Source organism: Scyliorhinus torazame, chromosome 15 (genome assembly GCF_047496885.1).
Source record: "Scyliorhinus torazame isolate Kashiwa2021f chromosome 15, sScyTor2.1, whole genome shotgun sequence".
Lineage (NCBI taxonomy): Eukaryota > Metazoa > Chordata > Chondrichthyes > Carcharhiniformes > Scyliorhinidae > Scyliorhinus > Scyliorhinus torazame.
This window is the reverse complement of record NC_092721.1, coordinates 34,771,913-34,792,486: the sequence shown is the minus strand read 5'-3', so window position 1 is coordinate 34,792,486 and position 20,574 is coordinate 34,771,913. Positions and strand designations below refer to the sequence as shown.

The 20,574-nt window shown below is 45.0% G+C and overlaps 1 protein-coding gene across 1 annotated transcript in view; it reads left to right on the top strand.

Moving 5' to 3' along the window:
* The window catches only part of slitrk6 (SLIT and NTRK-like family, member 6), a 33,926-nt gene extending 19,335 nt beyond the window's left edge, over positions 1–14,591 (top strand). The window contains exon 2 of the mRNA XM_072476218.1: positions 10,840–14,591. Coding sequence (XP_072332319.1) covers positions 10,858–13,419 — 2,562 coding nt within the window. The 5' untranslated portion in view covers positions 10,840–10,857 and the 3' untranslated portion in view covers positions 13,420–14,591. The remainder of the gene's footprint in view (positions 1–10,839) is intronic.
* The last annotated feature ends 5,983 nt before the right edge of the window (positions 14,592–20,574 follow it).

The window sequence follows — 20,574 nt, the reverse complement described above, 5'->3', positions numbered from 1 at the left end:
ACAGCTCCAGGGTCCAGGTTTGATTCCGGCTTGGGTCACTGTCTGTGCGGAGTCTGCACATCCTCCCCATGTGTGCGTGGGTTTCCTCCGGGTGCTCCGGTTTCCTCCCACAGTCCAAAGATGTGCAGGTTAGGTGGATTGGCCATGATAAATTGCCCTTAGTGTCCAAAATTGCCCTTAGTGTTGGGTGGAGGTGTTGACTTTGGGTAGGGTGCTCTTTCCAAGAGCCGGTGCAGACTCGATGGGCCGAATGGCCTCCTTCTACACTGTAAATTCTATGATAATCTATGATATGATAACGAATCCCTCGTTAAGTTGCACTAGGGTTTGACATAAAATGCTTCATATTTCTAAGTGGACCTTTCAGACAACAACTGGATTACAGTGAGAGAAGACTTTACTGTGGCAGGTCATTTACGGTATTTTTGGATCATTTCTTGCACACCTTGTCCAAATCTTCCTACGTTATATCACGAGGGATCATCATAATGCATTGAACACGATTAACTACCACAGTACAAAAATATATTTTTACATTGGTATTGCCAGGAAATTGTCACTAACTGCGCTAAATAAAAAGGTGTTTCAATCACGGAATGAAAACAGAAAGTACTGGAAATATTCAGGAGCTTCTGCGGCTGGAGAAATAAAGCGAGTCGAAGATGATCGTTTTTCCTAGACACCACCAGACCTACTTCTATTTTCAGCACTTTCTGCTTTTATTTCAGAGTTTCAGCACCCACAATATTTTGTGTTCATATTAATCTCGATAAAGGACCTGGTTTACCTTTAATTGAAAGTACTCTATGGTAGCCTATTATAGAGAGAGGATCACATATTCTGGTGCTTCAGACATTTCCACCTAACAAGAGCATTGCAGTGAGGGTGACGATGAAAGGGAGCTGTGATCAATTGCATTCCTCGCATATGTCTTCATAATGATGATGTGTAACACCTGAGAGAGCAACCAGAACAGTATCTTCTCTGTATCAGTACTACTGCAGAAGACATCTGTTCACATTTCCACTCTGTTAAAGCTGACAAACACCAGAACAGTGCTCAGAAAAATTTAAAAAAACCTACTGAAATAGCATCTGTTAAAGAACTTAAGTATGTGTTGAAACTTTCTAATGTGGGGTAAAATAGTAAAGAGTCCTTCATGAATTAACATCTGGGTGTGGTGCAAAACATTTCACATTTCTATAGTAATCCTCACTAACCTAATTACTTTATTGATGAGGTAGCAGAGAAGGTGGATGAAGGGAATGTAGTGGATGTTCTTCACATGGATTTGAGGAAAGTGTTCAACAAGGTGCCACATAAAAGGCTGGTTCACAAAATTGAGGCTCATGGAATAGGATGGGCTCATGGCATAGAATGGTCAGAGTCACCTTGGATATAAACTTAGTTTGGAGATATAAAAACACGAATCATGGTCAGATGAAGGGCAGTAGTCAGTGGTATTCCTCAAGGGTCAGTGCTAAAACCATTGCTTTTTTGATACATATAAATTATTTGAATATTGGAATAGAGAACAGAGAACAACATTTCAAATGTTGCCAATGACGCCAAACGTGGAGATATGGCAGACAAAGAGGATGATCCTAATCGACTGCAACAGAACAAAGATAGGTTAGCAGAATGGACAGCCATGTGCAGATAAAACTTAATATAAAAGTTAATTTTGGCAGAAAGGCAATAATGACAATAAAGGCTTAACAACATAACTCTAAAGAATAGCAAGAAACAGAGGAACCTGGGGGTCGCAAAGCATTTCTTGGACATTATATATAGGAACATTGAGTACAAAATGTGGAAAGCTATGCCAAACCTCTATAAAGCTCCAGTGAGACCCCAATTAGATTATGGGGTTCAGTTCTGGTCACCACTTTTTAAAAATAAATTTAGAGTACCCAATTATTTTTTTCCAATTAAGGAGCAAGTTAGCATGGCCAATTCACCTACTCTGCACATCTTTTTGGGTTGTGGGGGTGAGACCCACGCAGACACGGGAAGAATGTGCAAAGTCCACACGGACAGTGACCCGGGGCCAGGATCGATCCCAGGTCCTCAGCAGCATGAGGCAGCAGTGCTAATCACTGCGCCACCATGCCGCCCTCTGGTCACCACACTTTAGGAATAAAATGAAGGTCGTTGATAGGGCACAGAGGGGATTTACCAGGAATGAGGGAATTTAGTTACCGAGTTAGGTCGGAGGAGCTAGATCTTTTCATCATGAAGAAAACAAAGTTGTGGAGAGATTTGAGAAAGGCGTACTAGTTTATGACAGGCTTAGATAAGATAGACAAAAAAAATGCTATTAGCTAATTGCGTGTAATTGAACACAGGTTTAGGGCATTAGGCAACTTTTGTTGATGAGAGAAAGAAAGAACAGCGAATCTGGTGGAAGACGAGACGATGCATGATTTCAAAGGAAAGTTGGTTGTACATGAGGGAAATAAACTTGCTGTTCTATGGAGTTAGAAAGGAGGGTTGGGACTGACTGGATTACTCTATACATAACCAGTATGGATTCAATGGGTCAAATAGCATTCTTTCTCTGGCGTAATGATTCCAAAAAGAATGTAACACCTGGAGTACAATGATCTGTGGTGGAGAGAGTGGCAAAGATTTAGAAACAAGACACGAGAAAAGACGTCTGGTTTTCTCTATAACATGAAAGCATTTGAGACTGTCAGATATTTCCTGGAAGAATACAATGCTGCCACTTTTATTGAAACGTGTAAAGTCTTGACATAGTAGGAAACATTGTCTGGAATTTTTTATCTGTTCGCGCCGGCGGGATCTTCCGGAGCTACTGACAGCGCACCCCTCGCCACGGGTTCCCCGGCGGTGAAGGGTGAATTCAACAGGAAGCCCCACTGACAGCAGCAGATCAGGAGGACGGTGGGTTTGCATGGAAAATCCCGCTCATTGAGTATGCTTTCAACAAGACACCCACATTGGGTGGGATTTCTTGGCTCTTCCCACCGGCAGGTTATTCTGATCCCGGCAAAGTCACCCCCCACCCACCCCCGCCATGGGTTCCCCGGCGGCAGGATGGGCAAGCCATGCAAATTGCTATCGACCAAAGTCTGATTCTGCAGCAGAAAAACCCACCTGGGATGAGAGATAGGGGCAGGTTGGGAAATTCTCACCCTATGGTTGCTGTAACATGTTATCTTATCCGGATAAGTTAAGAAATTGTAGCATCCCCTTTTGCATTCACTCTCACAATGTTAATATTGCCAACAAGAATAATCTTAATCCAAGCAGTACATGTTCTGACAACCTCGTTCTGAATTTTTAAGAATTCAAACTAAAATAAAACAGGACCCAATTAGACTAGGAACTGACAAACGCAGAAAGTATGTCAATTATCAAATCCACCCATAGCTATTTCAGTCCAAAAATCCTCTCCTGCCATCACCGACAAATAAGCTTTGCCTTCAAATATCCCATACAGAGGCAACAATAAACTCAGCAGCATCTTTTGTCTGGCACTTCTTCCCTTTTGAAACTTACCTTTTGCATCAAGTTGTGTATTACATTGGAATATAAATGTCAGCGATTTGTGTTGAGCAAGTGAGGTGTAAACTTCACAAGGAGCACGGTGGCCTCAATCCTTCCCCTCCCCCATTTAAAGCATTCATTGATGAATCCCACTGCTGCTATTAAGGTTTTCTGGCAATGCAAAACCTGGCATAAACACAAGCTGCAATTGAAAAGCGATGGACAAATCAGTGTTCCGGCAAATAGCATTTGCAGTATTTTGCCAAAGATAAAAATGCATCCGACGCCTTCTTTATTTCTCTCAATAAATAACATAATTTTTCTCTGCATCGAGAGGAAATAAAGGACTTTGTTTGCCAAACCTCCACAGGAATGTTGGGAGCCATTGAAGATGTGACTTGTCATTATTCAGATACAATGGGGCAAATATCAATGGGAATCCAGAGAGAGTGAGGATGGACAAAGCTGAGGACATGGAGGCCCTGCCAATATTAACAATAGGCCGTCATTAACATATTGTAGAGTTGCCTCCCTCCTGGAAGTTTAGCGTGGCCAATCCAACTCTCCTGCACATCTTTGGGCTGTGGGGGGATGAGACCCACGCAAACAAGGGAAAAATGTGCAAACTCCACATGGACAGTAACCCGGGGCTGGGATCGAACCCGAGTCCTCAGTGCCGTGAGGCAACAGTGCTAGCCACTGTGCCGCCCCTGAGTGACACGTTTTCTGAGAGAGAGGAAACCACCAGTGATAGGATGCTGCAGCCAGGAACCTCTGGAGTTGGTCCCAGATGAACATAAGCTCCAGCTCCAGGCTGTGATTGGTCTGGGAGGGGGGGAAGTGAATGGCGGGGCGGTGGGGGGGGTGGAATGCTGCGGAAGGGTCAGTAACCTGGAGGGCTGGCAGGAGGTTTGAGATCGGGAGTCCCGGGGAGTTGGAGAAGCTGGAAATCGGGAGTTGGGGAAGCCAAAGGCTTCCTCGAGGGTGCTAAGGGGAGCACTCATGCACCTTGACCCACAAGGAGTGCTCAAAACAACATGGCGGGGGGGGGGGGGGGGGCGGGGGGCAGCAGCTCTTACCTCAGATCAATTGTCGGGCAGCCCAAAACTCAGGTCTTTCCTTCACTCACTGTTAATTTTCTGTCAGTACTGAGGACAACATCAGGCCCTGACTTTGGAAGGTTTAGTTTGGCCTGTCTCTTGTGGGAGTCTTGCTCAGGACTTCATTTTTGCACTTCAAAATTTAAAGGAGCAGATGTGAGATCGGGTCGGAGTTGGGTTGCCTGATCCTGATATTTTAACGATGCCAAACACAGTGAGCGGATGCTCAGAGGGTTAAATTTGAGACTCAGTATCCAACTGTTTATACACTCAGAACCTATTTTGACTGGAGATAAACCACCATTGGGAAAGCTCTCATATTAAAATCTGGAACAGTACAAATCCAAAGTGCCCTAATTTTACTGTTCGCTTAATTAAAATAAATTGGTTGAATTTGAATGCATTCAGGTTTTATAATCAGTTTGGACCTGAACATTAGCTTTTCATTTTGTACCAGCAAGAAGTGTGCTCCATAATTCACTGTAAAAAACTATTGGTGAGGAACATGATGTAAACCTTTCACTTCGCCAGACTCACAACGCTTCCTGAGTCATTAATAAACTGAATGATGATGGAGCTGAAATTGTCGCTCTCTGTTTCTCTCCAAAGATGCTACCTGGCCTGCTGAACATCCCCAGCATTTTCTGTTTTTATTTCAAATTTACAGCATTTTGAGTTTATTTTGGCTTCCAAAGCCATTTACAATGTGACAAAAAATCTCCGAAGCACCCTGGATTCACAGTTGTTTGCGATGCCGAAGTTTAATGCAGAAATATATTATATATTTAAGTTGCGCACAGTCCTAAATGTATTACAAAGGATTTAGTTCTTGATTGCATGCTAATTTACACTAAGAATATAAAAAGACTGCCTACAAAGAATACATGCATCACTTACAAAGACAGAATTTAATTAATTTTTAATATTTGCCTGCGATCGGGTCTGAAGCATTAAAGCTGTTCAAGTAACAATTGACAGGGGATATATCAAGGATGTTGAGGTCCACTTCCATGCCTCAGGTGGGGAACTGTGCTTGCCTTGAGCACACCATGGGAAATGTAGCCCTCACGCTGTGATTTTTCCATTTGGTAATTTTAATGAATGAAATATCCTCTGCTGCCCAGAATGTGTTCCCTGCAAGCACATCTCCCTGCTGGGAACAGCAGAAGCCGCTGGAAGTAGCCATTTGTTAACTGCACAAAATAAACTACTGCAGTGTTGTTCACACAACTTGAGCCCGAAGTGTTGACTGGACCCACGTTGGTATCTGTGGAATGTGGCGCACAGATGGCAAACCAGATTTTGCAGTTCGTTTATGTGCCTGGGTCTATTGGGGGTGCAGCACACAGCGGAAAATTAGATAGTGATGATCACTGTTCTGTCATCAGAATGATCGCAATGCTATCCATTTAAACAGTTGGAAATTGGACAGACATCCCGTGAGCATGTGATCCTGCCTGTGGATTTTCCTCCCTGTTCAGGCAACATCGATGTTTATCTGTCGTATTTCAGTGTATTAAATGATGGAAAGGAATTAGGAATTGCTTGTGTCTACTCCAATCCCCTCCCCCTCCACCACCCCCCACACCCCAAACTGTATGAATAGCCCGATATCTTGAATACATCTAAAAGACAAGCCACAGCAAATAACTTACTATTTTTCCATCTACAAAATTGGTGCAAAATGTGACCAAAAAGGTGAGATAATAATATAACAAGCAGCTTGAAAATCAGCAGAAAAGAGAAAATGCTCATCTTTAATGCTTTCCAGTGCAAAGCTTCATGTTTTCCTGAAGCTCACAGAGGGAATTGTGAATGAACAAGAAGCAATTTTCTATCCATTAAGCACTTTTAGCCCTTCAAGACATTTAAACTTACAGCCCTGCCATGAATGCCTGCCCAGAATTTCAGTCTATGATTTTCAGTCTATTAAGAGTAAATGGTTGGAAAGTCCTAAGCTCACACTTGAATGCCCAGTCTTTGCTCCCAGTGTGCAAAGATCTGCACTGGGAAAGTCAAAGATGAAAATTCACCCTTAAATAATTCAAATGGAGGATATTGGAGTTAACAGTTTTGTCAGAGTGCCTGCTCAGATGTTAAGGGCATATTGAGACATATGGGGCAAAATTCTCCCCCAACGGCGCGATGTCCGCCGACTGGCGCCAAAAACGGCGCCAATCAGACGGGCATCGCGCCGGCCCAAGGGTGCGGAATGCGTTTGTTGCCCCGCCAGCTGGCGGAAATGGCGTTTGGTGCCCCGCCAGCTGGCGCGGAAATGCAGCGCACGCGCGGGAGCGTCAGCGGCCGCCGACAGTTTCCCGCGCATGCGCAATGGGGAGAGTCTCATCCGCCTCTGCCATGGTGGAGACCGTGGCGGAGGCGGAAGGGAAAGAGTGCCCCCACGGCACAGGCCCGCCCGCGGATCGGCGGGCCCCGATCGCGGGCCAGGCCACCGTGGGGGCACCCCCCGGGGCCAGATTGCCCCGCGCCCCCCACAGGACCCCGGAGCCCACCCACGCTGCCTGGTCCCGCCGGTAAATTCCAGCTTTGATTTACGCCGGCGGGACAGGCAATTTCTGGGCGGGACTTCGGCCCATCCGGGCCGGAGAATTGAGCGGGGGGTCCCGCCAACCGGCGCGGCCCGATTCCTGCCCCCGCCGAAGTCTCCGGTACTCGGCGGGGGCGGGATTCACGGCGGCCAGCGGCCATTCTCCGACCCGGCGGGGGGTCGGCGAATGACGCCTGATTGATGTCGAAGTGCTCGGTTTACATTGGCTTGTGGTGACTCCAATTCTGCTGCTAAGGAGAGATTCTTGATGCCTATTTGTTTATATTCATGTTGCCCCTCTCCAGGAATTGACATTTTAAATGTTTAGGTTGTGAATTTGCAGCACCTGCATTGTCTAAAGTTTAAAGTTAACAGCTTAAACAGTCCTTCGGAACATGGGGACAGGAGTAGGCCATTCAGTCCCTCGGGCCTGTCCCTCTATTTTATCTGATCATGGCTGAACTGTGGCCTAACTCCAAATACCTGCCTTGCGCCCATATCCCTTAATATCTTTGCTGAACAAAAACCTATCCACGTCAGATTTAAAATGAAGAACTGTTCTAGCTTCACCTAGTATTTGTGGGAGAGAGTTCCAAACCTCTACCACCCTTTGAGTGAAGAAGTACTTCTTAACATCTCTCCTGAATGCTCTGGCCCTAATCTTTCGACTATGCCCCCTAGTTTTAGAATCTCTAACCAGTGGAAACAGTTTATCTTTTTCTACCCTGTCCCTCCCGGTTAATATCTTGAATACTTCGATCAGGTCTCCCCTTAGACTTCTAAATTCCAGTGAAAACAGGCCTAATTTGTGTCCTCTCTCCTTGTAACTTTATCCCTGTAGTCCAGGTATCATTTTTGTAAACCTACGCTGCACTCTCTCCAAGGCAAAGTGGAGGATGTCGCCAGCGGAGAGTCCAATTCATGAGGTTTGAAAAACCTGGAGGGCTGGCCTTCACTGTGCACAGGAAGGCCTAAAATTATCCCCCTTTGCTAAGCCACTGACCCGAGCATTGAAAGTTGTGCAGTAACAGAAGGAGGATCTTCAGTGACCAACGGGTGGGTGGAGTTTCTGACAACTCACCCAAAACTGATGAACTTACAGCATGGCACATCCAGGAACAATCCAGAAATGGCACAAATGGCATGGCATCCAACTTCATGCCACCTCCGCACCCTACCTCCCCGCTGGCCAACCCAACCTTTATGTGTCAGCGTGCTTCTAATTTCATCCCTCAATGATTGGCTCAAATTTATAGGTTATGTCTCCTTGTCTTCGGGTGCTACCAGTAGAAATGTTTTTGCTCTCTGTGGGCGGAACCTTATCATATTTTTTCAGAGTGTCAGGCTCTCAAGCTGCACACAACTGTTTCCTTTCCAGATCTTGAACCTCTCTGAGTAAAACAAAATGAGTGGGTGGGTTTATGTCGTCACACTGGCGAGACGGGGCCTGATAGAGCAGGCAAGGCTGGCTCCACATTCTCAGTTCACTTACTTCTACAGACTCCAAAGAGATTGGGGCCCAATTTATAAAGGGCTCCCCGAGAAGCATTGAAGTGGAACTCCTCCCTGCCAACCCCCTTCGCTCCCTCACCATGGAGGTATCAGGGGTTCCTCCCTTCCCCCACTATGGAGGTACTTGGGGCTGCCCCAACCGCCAAACAGTCATAATGTACTCCCGTCATCCTGGAAAATAATTGCGGGCTCCCCCACTGGACAATCATTGGGTAATTCCCGCTTCCCCCTCCACCAGCGTTCACACCCCTGACTGTCCGCTCCCCATGGTGCCTGAAAGTTCCCCCGCCACTGCCTGCTCTCCCTCCCGTCTGCTCCCCACTGGAACCCCCCTCCCCAATGGGGTTCAGACGAGGGCCCGCCCTGGCACTGCTGCCTGGCGGTGCCAACCTATGCCCGGGCAGTGTTGGGGGCAGTGCCCCGGGTATGTCTTTATCCCCCGGGGGCTAGCCTTTGCTGTGCACTTCCAGGAGGATCCCATCAACAGAATGCCATCATTCAAAACCGTTGTAAAGCTTGCAGACGGGTTTGAATCTTCAGTGCGGGAGATCATGTGGCGGCCGTCGGGTGGGAGAGGGCGGAAAGCTGGCTCACGATGTTGAAAATCCTTGAAATCTAATAAAATTAGGTTATCACCCTTCGTGGGCGTGAACCTCACAATGTCACTGGCGAGGGGCATGAAAAATCTGGAAATGTAATCTCTCCGGAGAGAATCGCATTCCCCGATTCTGTCCGGATTTTCCGTCCACGGTGTTGTACTCTCTGACAGCAAATGTGGGCTGAGAATTTCCCCCTACCTACCCCATCGGTTCCAAGTAACATCCTAATAATTGACCAAATTAATATTTCACCTTCTAAACTCCAGACAATACAAACCTTAATATGTGTAATGTCTCCCTCGGAGTCCAGATATCATTGTGGCAGGTTTATGCTGCCCTCCATCCAAGGCCAGTAGATTCTTCTTAGTATCCAGAACTGAAGACAGTGCTTTCATGATGTCTAACATGACAAAGTTGTAGCATCGCTGGAACTGTATAAAACATTAGTTAGGTCACAGCGAGAGTATTGCGTGCAGTTCTGGAATCCACATTATAGGAGGGATGTGATAGCACTTGGAAAGGGTGAAGAGGAGATTTACCAGGATGTTGCCTGGCCTGGAGAGGTTTAGTTATGAAGAGAGATGGGATAGACTTTGATTGTATTCCTTGGAGAACAGGAGCCTGAGGGGGGGATATGACTGAGATGTATAAAATTATGAGCGGTAGAGATAGAGTAGACAAGAAGAAACATTTCCCCTGGTGGAGGGATCAGTGAGCGGGGGGCATAGATTTAAGTTAAGGCGCAGGAGGCTTAAAGGGGATGTGAGGAAAGTTATTTTTTACCCAGAGGGTGGTGGGAGTTGTAACTCGCTGCCCGAAAAGGCGGTGGAGGCAGAGACCCTCATAACATTTAAGAGGTATGTAGATTTGCACTTGCAATCCCAAGGCATACAAGACTGGAAAATGGGATTAGAATAGTTGGATGGTTGTTTTGACTGGCGCAGACGGAATGGGCCAAAGGGTCTTTTCTGTGCTGTATGACTCTATGACGAACTTCTGACCCTTTGTATAATAATCCTCGACATATAGAGTTTAGCATTTTTGATTCATATTTGTACCTGTCCATGACATTTTTGTGATCTAATGACCTATGTACATGGACTTCCAAATCTCTCCCAGCTTTTCAGCATTTCGAAAGTACTCTGATCTATATCTTAAATTCTGATTAGGTATTTTATTGCTTTAGATGACAATGCATTGAAGTCACACAATACTTTTCACTGCACCTCAGTACACGTGACAATAAATCAAAACCTCAATCTAATGGTAAGCATAAGCAGTGTGGGTCCATAACTCCAGTATTTCTCTGTGTTGAGTTCGCTGACCACTGACTGACTCCACATTACACTTCACGTGAGTGTCTGTGTAGAAGCAGAAACTGTTTTGGCGCAACAATTTAATTTGCAATGCAAAAACCGTCAGAAACATGAGCCTGTTTATCGTGACTTAAGTTTTTTTTACTTAAGGTCTTATTTTCAGGATGAAATGAATAACATTTCATGCTCCTTTATGTTCCTTTAAATATACAGTGTTCATAATATGTCAAAAATTGTGTTTTTTTTCACAGAAACTACCGTGAAGTTTGATGGACTTAAATTCTGAGAAAATGCTGACCTGGATCCTTCTTCTAAGTGCAGTCTTAGTTTTAATCAATTGCCAGAAGGCGGAAGCTCCCGATAAGGAAGTGTGTGAGAGTCTTTGCTCCTGTGAGGAAAGAGACGCTTTGCTGCACATAAACTGTCAAAACAGGGAAATTACTGAAATAGCCCAAATTAAACCGCCTCAGACGTGTACCTATAATCTTAACCTGCAAGAAAACTTTGTGACCACACTACATCGCAATGGCTTTATCAACTTCAAGAATGCTCTGTCGCTACATCTGGGTAAAAACAATCTGCAAGATTTGGAAGCTGGGATATTTACGGGCCTCACTTCACTGAAACGGCTGCATATAAATGGCAACTATTTGGAAGTACTGCGAGAGGGCACATTTCGAGGATTGGACAATTTGGAATTCCTTCAAGCGGATAATAATTTAATCCACGTTATTGAGCCTGGCGCATTCAGCAAGCTTCACCGGTTAAAAGTGCTGATCCTGAATGACAACGCGATCCCCTTTCTCCCAACCAACATATTCCGCTTTGTGCCCCTGACACACCTTGACCTGAGGGGAAATCACCTCGATTCACTTCCTTATGTCGGACTGCTGGAGCATGTTGGCAGAATAATGGAGCTTCAACTGGAGGATAACCTATGGAGATGCGATTGTGATTCGTTACCACTCAGATCCTGGCTGGAAAACATGCCTCCTCAGTCGAATATTGGCGATGTTGTCTGTTTACACCCATTTAAACTGAAAGGTAAAGTTTTAACCAAAACACCCATCACTGAGATTTGCCCATCTGGATCTGGCACTGACTTTGAAGAACCCGTAAATTCAATTCATTTGGTGGTGACTCCAGTCGCTGATAATAGTCATATCAACATTCACAGTGCAAATAAATCAGCTACGAAAACACCTAAAAAGGACCCATATATTCCGCAACCTGATGGACAGGATGATGGTAAGATTCCGAGAACAGGGCATGGAACCCCTCCCAAATCACCCTGCACAACAACTTGTCACTGCAGCACCCAACCAAATGTAGGACAAACAATGAAATGTCAACTAAGAAACATTAAGAGTTTATCAGATCTTAAGCCCAGTCCATCAAATCCAATAAAGCTTTATTTAACTGACAACATTATCCAAGCTGTGACAAAATATGACCTCCGAGATTACGGCACCCTGGATTTACTCCATCTAGGAAATAACCGAATAACATTAATTGAGGATAGTGCTTTTGCCAACCTCACTCATCTCCACAAGATGTATTTGAGTGGCAACAGTATCGTAAGATTAACAAAAGAAATGTTCACCGGACTCCATCGCCTCCAATACTTATATTTGGATCACAATATAATCAAGGAGATATTACCAGGGACGTTCAGTGTCCTACCACAGCTCAAGGTCTTATATTTGAACAATAACCTCCTTCATAGTTTGCCTCCACATGTATTTTCTGGCGTTCCACTCTTACGGTTAAATCTTAAACATAACCATTTTATGCATCTCCCTGTAAGCAATGTAATAGACCAACTTGGATTCCTAGTTCAAATTGACCTTGAAGACAACCCATGGGATTGCACTTGTGACTTGGTCAGTTTGAAGCAATGGATGGAAAAACTCAATAAAAATGTAACTGTGAGCGAGATTATGTGCGAGTCTCCTGAGGAGTTTGCCAAGAAAGATTTGAAAATGTTAAACAATGAATTGATATGTCCTGGATTAATAAATATCCTGGTCGCACCAACACAGCCCAATGATATCAGCCTGGCCACAGCAACCACGAGTACAGCCTCTAGCCTCCTAAGTTCTATCATGGACACAGTACCACTTTCAGTTTTGATTCTTAGCATGTTGGTGGTATTCATATTGATTGTATTCAGTGCAGCTGGAATAGTGGTCCTTGTTCTGCATCGCCGGAGGAGATCAAAGCGAAAACAAAAAACTACTCCAGCACAGGACTGCAGTCCATTACACGTTCAATATAGTGTTTATGGACATAAGAGGACCCACCATACTGAAGAAAGACCAGATGGAAATATATATGAGCAGCACACAATTAATGCAATAGGTCCAGTGTGCAGAAGCCATCCTTATAACATTAGGGATGTAGAGCTGGACAATGAAAGCAAAGATGGAATTGAACCAAAAATGATTTACAGGAGTCACATGGTGAGGGAAAAAGATTCTCTGATCACAGGTTCCAAGTTCAGTGTAATGGAGCAGACACCAGAGTTTATGCCCCTGCGGGATCCTGGTTCAGTGTACAGAAATATCCTTGAGAAAGAAAGGGAGCTTCAGCAAATTGGGATCACCGAATACCTGAAGAGAAATATATCACCGCTGCAATCAGAACTCAATGTTCGCTACCCATCTCGGCATGAAGAGCTGAAACTGATGGAAGCGATCATGTATTCGAGACCTAAAAAGGTTGTAGTGGAAGAGACAAAAAATGAGTATTTTGAGTTGAAAGCAAACCTACAAACTGAGCCTGACTACCTAGAGGTACTGGAACAACAGACGGCATTAAACCAACCGTGACTTCTGGAAGGACATTAACATTTTTATTGTGGCTGTTACATTGTGATAAATGAGCTCATTTGCTATACTAAGACATTAGTGCCTTTTCAGATGATCCTCTTTTTCTACATACAATACAGCAGTAATCCTTATTAAACTCAGGGATCGATAGACAAACCATTGGGAACAGCCATTGGAGAATGCGGATACAAGTACAGTAACTGCCAGCAGCATTTGTTTCACAGTAAAACAAACTGTGCAGTAGTCAAGCACAAAGCTTCATAAAGCGTCAGGACGATCATTTTGTAGTCGTAAAGACAATCTTGTTAATGTAACGAGCAATGTTGTCATGTGAACCAATGGTGGTTAAAGGTGGGTAGCTGAAGGCCTCATGACTGCTTGTATGCACATTTACTGGGAGCCTTATTTTCAAGGCTACTAATTTGCAGTTTTCATGGAAAAATGGATGAAATCGTGGAACGTGATCCCCAAAACAACAGTAATAATTGCATGTAACAAAACAAAATCTGACTTATTTGGTCAATGTAAATGAGTGACCTTGCTTTTTTTAAAATTTTAGTTGGCATGTATACTCTTACAGACTTTTGTTGTGATTTTATTGTCTGATACGGGGGGTGTTGGTTACATAACTTCTGACAATCCAATGTTCTGATGCTGCTGGATTCTGTTTTACATGATAGACTATAGTTTGTACTTGCAAATCTGCAAGTGTGAAATAACTACTGTAAGATGCAGACACAGAGGTGATTGCGCTCTGTATTTAGACTGTGTCATGTCCTCTTTGTGATGTTGCTCTTTCTGTGTCAGTTGCGTCATTAGGCATTCCCGGCTCCTCCAAGCCTGGGGCTCCATTCACTGCGTTTTATTTGAAGAGAAGTTAAAACAAAAAAAAAGTGCTTTTTATTTGCAAATCTTCAAATCACTCTAAGTTTAAAAACTGACACACGGAGGATAAAAAAAAGCACACAAAGACCAAAATGCTGAAGGATGCGATTTGTTTCAAATACGATATAGAACTCTGCAAGCTATTTTTTCAGTTGCAAAAATGTAAGATTCCTGTAAGCTATTTATTCTGTACAGTTTTTCAAATAAATCAGGGGTGCCTTTCTTGTAAAAAAATAAATAAAATATGCGCACTGAACTTTAGTTGAAATAAAGTCTGGATAAAATAAGCTCTCCTTTTACCGTGTCTTTCCCCTCTGTCTTGCTTCTGGTATGGATCCAGTCTAATTTCTACTGTTCATATCGGCATGGATTATACCAGGAATTCCCTAAGCACTGCAGCCCTGCTCAATTGATGCAACTTTTATGATGCAGGGACCGTATTTACCTGTGCAAGCAGGAGCTCCATTCCAATTCTGACTCAGCCAACGTGGAAGCAACCCAGAGGTAACGGCAATCATGCCTTTGTTGTACAGTCCCAACCACTTGCACTACCACACTTATCATTGACATCCACCCATATCAGGGCATTAATTTTAATTCTTGCTTCACTGATTTTAGACAACACTAGGTATTCAAGCAGCTGCAATCAACTATTTGCACAATATTCAATTATAGGAAGGAGGCAGCTTTGATAGGCGTAATTATTAACAGTGTCAACAACTGATTGAAGCTGTCAAATGAGTAGGAGTCAATTTTACCATCTCCTGCATATAAAGGTCAAATCACATTAGTACACATGAATCTGCAGTGTGAGGTGGGAGCTGCATTTGAGGATGCATGGCAAGAAAAAGGTGTTGTGGAAAAGGAAGAATTCTGATAAAGGAATTTTACTATCAGCTAGCTAAGTTAACACACCTCAAGATCCAGTCATAATATTTGTGGGATCCTGTTCTGTGTGTGAATAGAGAGTTATATGATGGGATGTGTTCATGCATATTCCATGGTGCACTGAGTTTCAAATCAATAGGCTGGAAGAACTCACTCACTGACACTACACTGAGCTAAAATTCCCCGCTGGGGAGGAAGCAAAACATTATTCAGTATCCCTGCCTGTTACGCGGGTGACCGGGGTTTAATTCCCTACCGGGGAGGAAGCAAAACATTATTCAGTATCCCTGCCTGTTACACGGGAGACCAGGGTTTAATTCCCTACCGGGGAGTAAGCAAAACATTATTGTGGGCAGCACGGTAGCACAAGTGGATAGCACTGTGGCTTCACAGCGCCAGGGTCCCAGGTTCGATTCCCTGCTGGGCCACTGTCTGTGCGAAGTCTGCACGTTCTCCCCGTGTCTGCGTGGGTTTCCTCCGGGTGCTCCGGTTTCCTCCCACAGTCCAAAGACGTGCAGGTTAGGTGGATTGGCCATGGTATATTGCCCTTAGTGTCCAAAATGATTAGGAGGGGTTATTGGGTTGTGGTGTTGCCTTAGTTTAATTGCTCTGTTTTATCACCTTTGCGCTTGAGTCGCCAGGTATCTTTATGATACCGCCACGTGGTTCAAGTCCGAGTAATGATCAAAAATCCAATACACCGCTTAGTAAGATTTAAATCAAAGCACATTTATTATACACAGTAATCACTACTCATGCATAAATTCTACATCTAAGCTACTTCTTACAACTAACAGGCCTATACTTAACTTGGAACTGGCCCACCAGGTCAGGGAAACGAATGGCCTTTCGTTCGGGTTCTGAGCCTGCGGAATTCGAAGTTGGTACAGATTGGTAGCTAGGAGCGCCTATCTCGTAGCGAGCGTTGAAGTAAGACTTACTGGATATCAGCAGCGGCTGAACCGGTCACTGTCAAGGGTTGGTTCGCGTTGCTGAGTGACCCCGTGAAGAAGAACGATTTGAACTTGGGCTTGATTCTTATAGTCCCCAGGGGCTTCCCGCCTTTCGGGGCGGACCCTGTACTTGGTTCCAAGTTTTTGGACTTTGTCCCAATCACTTGGTTCGATTTTCTCCAATGCTGGAGCGGTTCCCTGATCGATGGGCGGTCCTGCGGTGGCCGTTCACCTCCCATTGTGTAGGCTTCTGCTGGCGCCAAAGAGTGGTTTTGCTTTGTGTGTCTAAATGTTGCTCATTGTTCCCAGGGATTGCTCATTAATATGCAGATGGCTGGTGTTTTGTTATGCTGATGGTTGCTGGTATCGATCTTGTCTGGCCTTTCCAGAGGTAAATACACACTCGACCTGCAGCTGCTCATTTGTGTCCTGTTGGCTGACTTTCCCATCAGCCTTTGCCATTCGCCATTTTAAATCGGGAGTTAGCCATTCTAAATCGGGAGTTCGCCATTTTAACTGGCTACAGCGGAGATAGGGTGGAAGTGAGGGCTTAATGTGGGTCGGTGCAGACTCGATGGGCCGAATGGCCACCTTCTGCACTGTATGTTCTATGGTCTTTGTTGTTAAAGAGAGTGTAATCATTTAGACACACAAATTTGCTAGTTTTGTCATTGCAAAAGTATATCACATTGCCGTAATAGAATATCTTCTGATGATAGACAGAGTAATAGATTAATTAAACATATTAGGGCTAATCATAGATAAAGGCGGAGAACAGGTAACCACTCTGTGTTCAACTATTCTTGCTGCAGTGATTCTCAAGGCATTTAGAGGTCTAGGCCTCATTTACAAGCTGCCAGTCAGAGGCAGGCACCTATTAATATCCCAGAAGTGAGCCTAAGTGAAAAAGGCAGTCTCTCCGACCACCCGGCTTAGAACCGTGTTGTGTGGGTGTGAAACCTCACTCTATATTTTTACAAAATATATTGAAGTATCCTCACGACTGTTTCTAAAATTAAAACAACAATTTCACAAAGATCCTTAAAGCGGCTGAATTTATTTCTGTCTATGATCCCTGAACAAAAGGAGTTGCCGAGCAGTATCAGAGAAATTCACATATCATTGTCTTTGGGAGAGCTACAAACAACCCCTGATGCCTAAATTCAAAAAGAGCTACACAAAGTCCATCTGCATTTCATAATCCAGGCTGGTTAACAGGAGGCTGCTTGTCTGTGAAGACAAAGATCCCCGCAACCTTCCTTTCTGTTCTTAATGGTTGAGATATTCAAAAATCTGAGGCTCCAGATGAGGGATGCATATCCTCTGTCAAAGACAGTGCAGATAGATGGGAATCATGTGGTATGCGCCCCTGGTTTGTGGAATCTATAATATTGCCTTGCTGAACTGCAAAGCTCTGTAGGTAAAAGAAGATTACTGCGGATGCTGGAATCTGAAACAAATGCAGAAAATACCGGACAATCTCAGCAGGTCTGACAGCATCTGTGGAGAGAGAGAGGAGCTAACCTTTCGAGTCTGGATGACTCTTTGTCAAAGCTGGAGAGAACTGGGAATAGGATCAAATTTATACTGTTATGGAGGGGGGACGGTAGAGCAGTGGGGCTGGGTAGACGGCTGTTAGCGAATTTAAACGAGTCGAGTTTTTCAGACCGTATGAAACTTTAACAAAACGTCTTTAATGCCACATGCATGCGGGAGAACTCAATTCGGCTGCTGTAACTGCAGCTTGGTCCAAGTTGCTCTGCTGTAACAAAGTCCCCTTGCAATTCTTTATACTGTTTCGGCTTGTTACAGAGTAATTCAAAACCATTCAACGTGATACGAGTGATTCAAATAGTACAATGCAACCGGTTATCAGTACCGGTAGCTTGATGGGATTACAATCATTCTCGATTAGATGATGTGGATACACTCTTTTACCTGCATTGCTCCTAATTGTTTCGGAGATACATCTTGTCCACCTGCTTTATAATACAAAAGACCGTGTCTAAACAAGCGGTCCGTGATGGGGTCGTAACTGCTCGATGTCCTTGATATTTGCATATAGCCGTAAGCCGTACCCGTTGTTCGATTGACTCCTTATTCCCCCCTGTTCTAAATTTTAAGTAGAGAAGAGATGGCAGCGCAGATGATAGAGAAGTTGATGAACCCACAGCAGCAATCCGAGGTCGCAGTAGCCGACAAATCAGAGCAGTGCTCCATATCGGAGGATGTGTTGAGAAAGTATTTAAAGTGGAAAGGATTGCCCCTTTGGTCGCATTTTTGTGCAAACAGCGAGACAGGTCCAGGAAAGATAGGACAGACTTGGTGGGAGAATCTTTGTGAGATATATAAGAAAAACGCAGCAAAGTTTAAAAAGCCAATGGCAATAGTGTGCTGCTTGGCACAGTGGCGAGGCACCGAGGAGGTCGTCTCGTCGTTCCGCAGACTGTTAGTAGAGAAGGAGGAAGAGAAGGAGGGAAACAGTAAAGAAAGTGAGAACATTATTGAGGAACTCTGGGAGAGGTTAGCCACCAAAGACAGGGAAATCGCCGATGTTAAACATGCCCACCAGTCTTGCATCGTACACCTTAGCAGCTTCCAGACCCAGTACGACAAGGCCTATCAAGATACACAGCGCGCAGTCTTGATAAGAGAGGAGACTGAACACCAGGTCACCCAATTAGCAAAGAAATGTGCCGATTTAAAGGCTGCTTTAAGAGCGTACCACCGGTCCACTAAAGAACAAACGCAGAGAACCGTTGACCACATTAAATGCGAGCAGAAGATAGATTAGCTCAAGTCGTTACTTTCAGTTCAGAATGGTTTTATGTGTGCCTTCGGGACAGATGAGACAGATGAGGAAGAGATGGCAGACTTGGAAGAGTTAACTGAAAGCGCGCAAATGTACGTTAAAGAAACGGAAAGTCAAAAGCAGCCGCCATGCATCCTAAAAAGAAAGGCACCGGCAGCACCAGCTGCACAGGTCGCACTAACCCCCACAGCTGCCCCAACACCCATGAATCCGGTCACCACGGAAAGAAGGATAAGGGATCAGGCAGGTCCGGATATCACCTACATCACCCCACTTTCGGTAACTCAGTTGAGGGACGCTTGCAGTAAAATTACTCCATTTCAGCCCACCGCAGACCCGCATAGCTTCTTTGAGGAGGAGCGCCAATAAAAGGTTATGTACGGATTAGATGAGACGGAGGAAGTTACATTGATAGTAATGAGCCTCAGCCGGTCGGTAAGGTCAGCTTTGCCAGACGCCCAAAGCGTAGGAGGAGGAGCCCTAGAGGAAATGAAGGCTGCAATATTAGATGCTATCGGATACAACAAATGTAGGGAAAAGAGAGGGGAATTTTATCAGCCGCGACTACACGATGACATTAATAAGTTCCATCCAACCATCAGACTCACCATGGACTACTCTCCAAAATCAGTTGCAACCGCGCAACCTCAAACAAACCATTGTTTGCAGCAAACTACCCAGTCTTCAGAACAGTGACCACGACACCACACAACCCTGCCATGGCAATCTCTGCAAGACGTGCCAGATCATCGACATGGATACCACTATTACACGTGAGAACACCACCCACCAGGTACGCGGTACATACTCGTGCGACTCGGCCAACGTTGTCTACCTCATACGCTGCAGGAAAGGATGTCCCGAAGCGTGGTACATTGGCGAGACCATGCAGACGCTGCGACAACGAATGAACGGACATCGCGCAACAATCACCAGGCAGGAATGTTCCTTTCCAGTCGGAGAACACTTCAGCAGTCAAGGGCTTTCAGCCTCTGGGGCGTCATTCTCCGCCGGCGGGAGTCTCCGTTTTGCCGGCTCCCGGGGGTTTCCCGACGGCGTGGGGCTGCCCCACAATGGGAAACCCCATTGACCGGCCGGTGTAACGGAGCATCCCGTCGGCGGGTCGGGGCAGAAATGTGGCGCGGCGGGATGGAGAATTTTGCTCCAGATCTCCGCATAAGCGTTCTCCAAGGCGTCCTTCAGGACGCGCGACAACGCAGAATCGATGAGCAGAAACTTATAGCCAAGTTCCGCACACAATAGTGCGGCCTCAACCGGGACCTGGGATTCATGTCACATTACATTCATCCCCCACCATCTGGCCTGGGCCTGCGAAATCCTACCAACTGTCCTGGCTTGAGACAATTCACACCTCTTTAACCTGGGGTCACCCCATCTCTGGATCTGTAAAGATTTAATCACCTGCTAATGGTCACATTCCAAGCATTGTTTGGCATCTTTGAATTTGTCTATATATATGTTTCTGGAACATACCTCTTCATTCACCTGAGGAAGGAGCAGCGCTCCGAAAACATCCGAATGCTCCGAAAACATCGAAACAAACCTGTTGGACTTTAACCTGGTGTTGTAAGACTTCGTACTGTGCTCACCCCAGTC